Source organism: Manihot esculenta, chromosome 16, assembly GCF_001659605.2.
Source record: "Manihot esculenta cultivar AM560-2 chromosome 16, M.esculenta_v8, whole genome shotgun sequence".
In the NCBI taxonomy this organism is placed as follows: domain Eukaryota; kingdom Viridiplantae; phylum Streptophyta; class Magnoliopsida; order Malpighiales; family Euphorbiaceae; genus Manihot; species Manihot esculenta.
In genome coordinates this window covers 1005295-1013266 of record NC_035176.2, presented here as the reverse complement: position 1 = coordinate 1013266, position 7972 = coordinate 1005295, and the positions used below count along the sequence as shown (strand labels likewise).

The 7972-nt window shown below is 30.2% G+C and overlaps 1 protein-coding gene across 1 annotated transcript; it reads right to left on the bottom strand.

The window, feature by feature from the left end:
* Positions 1–1960: 1960 nt before the first annotated feature.
* LOC110603559 (disease resistance protein At4g27190) lies at positions 1961–5800 on the bottom strand. The gene is made up of 3 exons (XM_021741317.2): positions 2406–5800; positions 2250–2311; positions 1961–2151 (listed from the first exon to the last, which is right to left on the bottom strand). The coding sequence occupies exons 1-2, from the start codon at positions 5604–5606 to the stop codon at positions 2291–2293; spliced, it is 3222 nt and encodes a 1073-aa protein (XP_021597009.1). The 5' UTR covers positions 5607–5800; the 3' UTR covers positions 1961–2151; positions 2250–2290.
* Positions 5801–7972: the final 2172 nt, after the last annotated feature.

Here is a 7972-nt window from a genome sequence, read left to right as displayed (position 1 = left end):
CATAAATACTCAAGGGCAAAAAACATACACGAGAGTCCGACGCTCAGACAAAAATAATAATAAAAAGGCAAGAAAGGGATACCTTCGACAAAAACAGTTCTCAGACCACACGGTCATAAATAGAGTTTAAAGATTTATCCCCTCACCAGTCATGGAATAACTGCTGAGGAGATAAAGGGGCAATTGATGATCACTGGATTTCTTCACCCCGGTTTAAAAGGCCACGCCCACGAAAACAGTCCATGATCCAAAGGCTTCAAAATTCCCTTCGAGAGCCAGGCCCAGCCCGCTCAGTCACAGGACCGGACTCCGCCTAGACTCCTCAGTCAAGCCGGCCCAAATTTCTCGGCCCAGTAATCAGGCCCTCACCAGGCTCAACTTCAGCCCTACCATTCAACCCAGCCCGGAAAGGGGAAAATGACCAAGATGCCCCGCTGGTAGGTCCTTCCGCATGCGTATCAGAGGAGAATCATACGTATCAGAGGAGAATTAATGGCCGTTACGCATGGAGCAGGCGCCTGACACATCCGTACATACAGAGCTAGGCGACAGAAGACAGCTAGCATTGTGGCAGAGAGACAGATATATATATCACGGTAGAAGCCACGCAAGGACTCTCTTCTTCTTCCTTCTCCTTCCTGGATACCATTTTTATTCTTTCTGCAACTCTTGCCTAAATATACTACTCTGAGCCATAAAATCTGACTTGAGCGTCGGAGGGCCTCTGCCGGGGCACACCCGGTAGACCCCTGACCGTTCTTTCTTATTTTACAGGTCCCTTCACCAGGAAGAACATGGAGAGATCCACCAGGGAGCCCAGCAAGAAGGGACCCAGAAGAAAACCAGATCTATCATGGACCAGGAAGAGGAAAATATTTATCAGGTACGTACCTCCTCTTTGTTGTGATATTTCATAATTGTGTTTAAGTTTGTTCTATCAAACTTTACGTAATTGGTATTTATTTTGATCTCCTTCAATTTTGGTGTGATCTGGTTTCTATCAGAAGCAGCAAATGTCTTTATTTTAGGGCAAGAGTCCACAGATAACTCTTCCAAGGATGACCATAAAATAAATTTGGATTTTTTGAAAAGATTTTAAAGGTTCGACCGTTGAATCTTAAAATTCGGCCGTCGAAGATAGGTTCTTCAGCCATCCATAAAAAGCCTTCAACCTAAAAATTAAAAAATTTTTTCTCCATTTTCAGGTAGAGGTAAATCCATGTCTTGCTTTTCATGCGGAGATAAAGAGTTTCTTATAAATTATGCGGAAAAAATTAAGAGAATTTGAGAGATTGGGAATTATGGGGGCTGCCAAGATTAATTGAGAAAAGAAGATGGTTGTTAGAGTTTTAAGAGTGCAAAAGATACTTAAACAGGTAGGTAGAAGATAAATAAAAAATTAAAAAAAAGGTAAATTCTCTCTTCTTAATGTGGTCGGCTGTTATATGGACTTTTTGAGCCGATTTTTAATTAAAATGTTCCATAATTAAACCACCCAAGGGTCTCCCTAAAAGCTAAAGTTGCAAAATTCACACGTTATTTCTTTGGATGGGCCGAATTGGCTAAGGTGAGTAGCCCATTCTACCACCTCTTCCTTTTCAAGTCTAACCCACTTATTTTTAAGATCTAATTGGAACTTAAAATCCATGGGAAAGCCTAAAAGGAAGGGAAAATGTCATTTTACTCTAATTTCAATTTTCATTTTTTTAATTATTATTATTTTATTATTTAATTTTATTTATTATTTTACTATTTAATTTAATTTATTTTTAATGATATAAAAATATTTTTTTAGAATTTTTAAAATTAATTTTAAATGCATGAAAATTGTGATGTGAATACACATAGTATAAAATTAGAGGTCTATAAAATCTGTGAATGAAAACAGAAATAAAAACACAGAGATTAAAATTTATTATTGTAGTCTTTATATTTTTATATTTAAAATCCATAAATAATAATAAAAAATATAACATATTTATCGGTAAATTCATAATTAACAGTATTAAACATGATACGCTAAACTTATAAAAATAATATTGACAGCACAAGTAATAAATAATGTCTAAGAATATTTTATGAATATAAAGTATTCCATGATGCTATTTGCTGTCTCTTGCTGCAATGATGTAAGAATTAAAAACCTTGCACCTGAAATAAAAAAAAAAAAAAATTGTAATAATAGAAATTCTTCAGAATTGTAGTGAAGTCTAATGCAAAAAAAGCTTAGTCATTTTTAATCAGTATACCTCTATTTTATTTGTCTTGCCTTCTCACATTGGTCACATTTTCAGTTGTTTATCACTTGGATCTGCAACTCCATGAATCACAAATACAAATAACATGGAAGGTTAAACACTGTGTTATAGATTTAAACACAATTAAAATGCTAAAACGATATGTACCTCCTCTTCGTTGTGATATTTCATAATTGTGTTTAAGTTTGTTCCATCAAGTTTTATGTAATTGATATTTATTTTGATCTCCTTCAACTTCGGTGTGATCTGGTTTCCATCAGAAGCAGCAAATGTCTTCATTTTAGGACAAGAGTCCACAGATAACTCTTCCAAGGATGGCCATTTCAAAGGTAAGTTATCCATGCAAAAAGCTTTAAGATTGTAAAGCTTGTATAACCTAATCCTTATTAATTGAGAGAACACCACTTCGTCAATCCTCCTTTCCTCTTCTTCCCTTTCTGCAACAATTGCTTCTAATTGATCGCAATCTTCTAATACAAGTTCTTTCAGCTGCTCTAGTCCTTGAGCAATAGAAGCAGGAAATATAACTTTTAATTTCTGGCACCCATTAATGCATATTATTTGTAGCTTGGGCAGATGCAACAACTCAGTGGGGCCCTTCGATATGTTCTTCATTCCTTTCTCTTCAAGAACTTGGAGTTGCTCGAATTCTTGCTGTGGATTGGGTAAAGTGAAAATATTCAACAATTCTGGACATCTAAAAAAGGTCAAGTATTTGAGCTTCCTCATGGACAAGGAAGTTCCAGGAGGTAGTTCACCATTGCATAATGCTTTGAAGGTGTCCAAATCCTCAAAACACAGTCCTTCCAGTTCCGGCAACAAAGCATACCTTCCAAGAAACTCTTCAGCGTTGATCAAGTAAGCGAAACTAGAACAATTGACAATCAGTAGTATCTTCAAAGCATCTAAACCACTTGATAATAAGCAAGGATAGATATTCTTTAACTCCTCAAGTGAATCTAAATATAGAAAATTTGTTCTTGGCATTAATGGCTTCATACAAACTAGTGATGAAATTGTGATATTACTCCCGCAAAGACCCAAATAATTAAATCCTTCAACTTGAGATAAAAATGCATTAAGCAGCTTTTCTTTTCCTGTAATGCATATCCGGCTTCCCCAATGAATTTTGAATACCTTCAAATCTGGGAACATAAAACCTTCGGGAATGGTTTGAATGTGAATTGTAAGGGTGGTCAAGCGAGAAAGGGTTTTCAAAACTGTTATGTTCAAGTCATCGAAGAATCGAAAATTATGAAGGAATGGAGAAAGGAAAAATGGGTACTTTGTGCGTCTTATATAGAGGAAAAATGGGAACGGTGTGGGTCTTAATATATCAAAAGAAAGGAAGTACAATTCTTCTAATCGGGACAGAGTAGACATAGCATTGATTGGAAATATGGAAGAAGAGACGCCATTAAGAGAAGAAAATTCCACATCCAGTAACCTTAGATTAGTCAACTTCCCTATTGTATTGAATGGCTTTCGTAACTCACAATCCTTCAAGCTGAGAATTTCAAGCATCTTCAGCTCCCCAATTGGAGTGGTGTCAACAATCTTATAACACTCAAGCATCAACGTCCGAAGATTGGTTAATTGACTAAATTCTAGTTGCAAGAACCGAAAAGATATTGCTATAGGATTTTGCCTGCTACTATCTCTCCGATGAAAAACTTGAAGGGCTTTCATCCCTGTCAAGACCGTTGCTGGCATGTCCATCGCCTTCTCCCCAAAAGAAAGTAAACGAGAACGACTTTTTTCAATATCCATCAATAATATCTTGAGATTTGGGCTATCCCAAGCATCGGGAAATTGAGAAACCTCATTTTGCATTATTGAGATGCCAGTATAACGCTTCATCTCTTCCATATCTGGCCAATCCTCCAACTTTTTGACACCATCTCTAACAAAATAATCTGATGCCATTGATAAGGCAACATCACGCACGACATCATGCATTTTTACGCAGCCTTCCTCATCACTTCCCAATAATAAACAAGAATCTTTGAGATTTTTTATGATGGAATGAGCACTTCGTCTTGCATCCTCCATTCTCATATCTTCAAATATTTTCAGTCCAAACCCATATCTTACCAGGTCTTCTATAGGGATGTTAAAATCCTCAGGAAATAAACAACATAGCTTGAAAACTTTCTTGGCTTTCTTATCTTTCAGGTAAGTATAGCTGAACTGAAGACATCTGTACACATCTTCATCCATCCCTTCAATGGTTTCTGGCTGTGATTTCCTTAGCTCTCTAACTGCCTCTTGCCATTCATCAGGATCTTTGCCTCTCATTGCCCTTCCCACTGTTACAAGAGCTATAGGCAAGCCTCCACATTCTCTGAGAATATCTTTTGCAAAAGAATTCAAAGTCAGAGACTCAATCTCAGCGCCTGCATTCTTTTTAAGCAAGACCCATGATTCTTTTTCAGATAAAATATTAATAGGGATGACCTTTGCAGTCTCACTCCCTGTGTCGACCATAGTGTCACACACTTGTTTACGACGTGTTGTGACAATAATTTTGCAACCTGCATGATCATGGCCAAGTGGAATTCCCACAGTTGCAAGATCGAGTCTAGCCCAAATATCATCCAAGATAATGAGCACTTTGTTCTCTTCCTTCAATCTAGCCAGCAACCGGCTTACTCGATTTTGTTCGTTAACCTCATCTAATTTCAAACCCAAACTCTCTGCTATCTGGTCTTGAATCTTTTTCACATCAATGGTTTGTGATACCACAACCATTGCAATAGTAGGAAACAGCCTGTCTTGTTGAGCCCTTTTAACAACTTCTTTCACGAGGGTAGTTTTACCCACCCCTCCCATTCCGTATATCCCAATGAAGTTGGTTTTGTTGTCCTTCAAGGCCTCCATAATCTCCTCTACTTGTCGTTCTCTGCTTTCGAAAGTCACAATATCTTCTTGAGATGGAAACAATAATGGTGGCGGAGGTGCGGGATTGGAAACTCTATCAAACTTGCCTTCATTTTTCTGTTTTTCAATTTCCATTGTTTTCTCTTCTGCTTTCCTGCTTAGCTGATAGCGTGAAGCCAAATTATGAAACCTTACTTTGGAAGCCTTTCCAAGAAGTTTGTTAGCCTCTGATAGAATCCCATCAACCATTGATGTCCAATTCTGAACCTCTTTTCTGATCACCTCACCATTCCTCTTTGCTGCATCAACAGATACCTGCACGTCATCCCTCACTCCTTCAAGTATTTTAACTTGCTCCTGGAGTTTCACAGTGTTACTTGTATAGTGAATAAAATGGCCAATCTGTCTCCCGATTGGCTCAACCAAGAGTTCTCCAATTTTTCCAGCGATACAAGTCACAACATCCATGTCTGTGGACTTAACTAGATATAAAAATTAAACAAGTGATGTAAATATCCACGAAAGGTAAAATCATGCTTGGCTCTTCATCTTGAGTTTTGAATTCTAAACACGACCACATATATCTATATAAATTTTTTTAGTTAAAATCACTCAATTTTGAGTTATATTTTATTTTTATCACTCACTTTGATTTATTTCAATAAAATTATTTAATTTTAATTTTATTTTAGAAGAAGTTACTTTAATTTATTATATATGTTTTCAGGTTGTCAATCCCTCTATTTATTTTTTCTTTCTTTTCCTAAATCTTTTATATTTAATTAATTACTGATAATAATTTATTAATAGGATTAGTTTATTTTTAATAAACTCTTATTATTAAATTTAATGATCAAAATATATAATATATTTGCTATTTAATATGATTACTTGAATTGGGTTTTGCACTAAATGAAAAAAAAATTGAATTTTGCATTAAAAGAAAAAATTCTCATTATATAAAACAAGAATTTTAAAAAATTAATAATCTTAACTATAATTAAAAGTTAATTATTAATCAATTGATTAAGATTTTTTAAACTATATTATTAATTTATAAAGATAATAAACTAGATAATGGTATAATATAAAAAATAAATAAATATAAACCTTAAACAATTTTCAAAATAAATGATAAGATATCTAATAAAAATAAAAGTAAAAATTAATGAAAATTCTCAGAGTTAATGGTTGGATTTTATAAATAATTTCAATCTCTTGAAAGCAATCATTTAATTGCAAAAGTAATTTCATGTAAATAAAAGTTTTTTTTTGTTTTAATATTAATGAAAAATTATTATTTTTTAGAAAATAAAATTCTATCACTAATTTAAATAAAGAAAAAAGTACGTTTTCTATATTAATTATTAAATATTTTCGATATAGGCATTATCAAACCCCTTTTATTACAAATAAGGAATAATTAATACTTCATATTTTATATTTGAGATATTTAAATTTTTTAATTTATAGAAAATTTTTATTAATTAGAGAAAAATAAATTAAAACTTTAAAATTATTTTGTATTTAAGTTTAATTTGAATTAATTATTTTAATAATAAAATAATAATAATAAAAAGGAATACAAATAATTATAAAATAATAACCAAAATATTAATAAATTTATTAAATTAAGATTTCATTTAAGATAGAATAATTAATTGCTAAATTCTTTAAATATAAAAAAGAGTGGTGAAAAAAATAAAATAGAGAAATATATAAAAAATATTTAAAATAATTATTTTTTATTTTGGTAACTTAAAAATTTGTTATAGCAGGTTAAAATTATTTTTTTTAAAAATAAATTAAAATTAAATATTTTTTTTAAAACAAATTAAAATTTAGTCATAGAAATGAAACATATATTAAAGTTCAACAACCATAGATAATAAAATTATAAATTAATCGATATAATTTTTTAATTGATAAAAAATTTAAATGTTTATGACTTTTCACATTTATATTTTAATATTAAAATTTTAAATAATACAATTAAAATTTTTATATTTATCTCAATTTTAATTATTTATTTTAATCAATTTTAACTAAAAACTTTTTAGTTCACATGCCATACCATAGTATATTTTTATTTTATATTTACCATATACAATATTAAATAAATAATTATTACAAATAAATTTTTATTATATAAAATATTATATATTAAAATATTTTATTAAAAATTTATATTAACCATTATAAATTATGTAGATATTTTTAAGATATGAAAATTTATGTTTTATATTAATAATATTAAATTAAATAAAATATTATATTTTTAATATATAAAGTTATCCATTTTTATAAAAAAAACTTAAATATATTAATTATATTTACAGTAAGTTATTTGAGATATTTAATATTTTTATTTTATTTATTTATATAACAACAATTAAATTTATGATATATATTAATTTATTAGCTTATCCGATAAAAAACTGTATTTTATATCATAATATTAAATAAAATAAAATATTATATATTTTATATTATAATTTTTTTATATTTTAAATTTTTATTAAACTATCATATGTATATAAAAATGAGAATGAAAAATAAATAATGTGATTAATAAAGAAAGACATTATTAAAATAAAAATATATATTTTAAATATTATTTTATTAATCAAATAAAATTTTAAAAATTATATTATAATTTACTATTAACTTTTCAAATTCAATTTAATTTTAGAATAAATTTAGTTTTATCATACAAAATTTAAAATTTTGAATATAAGTATGAATTAAATAATATAGTAAGGAATATAAATAATTTAGGCACATGAAATATTTATATATATTAATGGAAAATAATCTTACAATAAGAGGAGAGG

Excerpts from the sequence above, each read along its gene's own strand:
- LOC110603559 (XM_021741317.2), bottom strand. The coding sequence starts at position 5,606 with ATGGATGTTGTGACTTGTATCGCTGGAAAAATTGGAGAACTCTTGGTT. Across the intron at positions 2,312-2,405 it reads AATATCACAACGAAGAGGAG|ATCCAAGTGATAAACAACTG; the intron begins GTACATATCGTT and ends ATGGAGTTGCAG.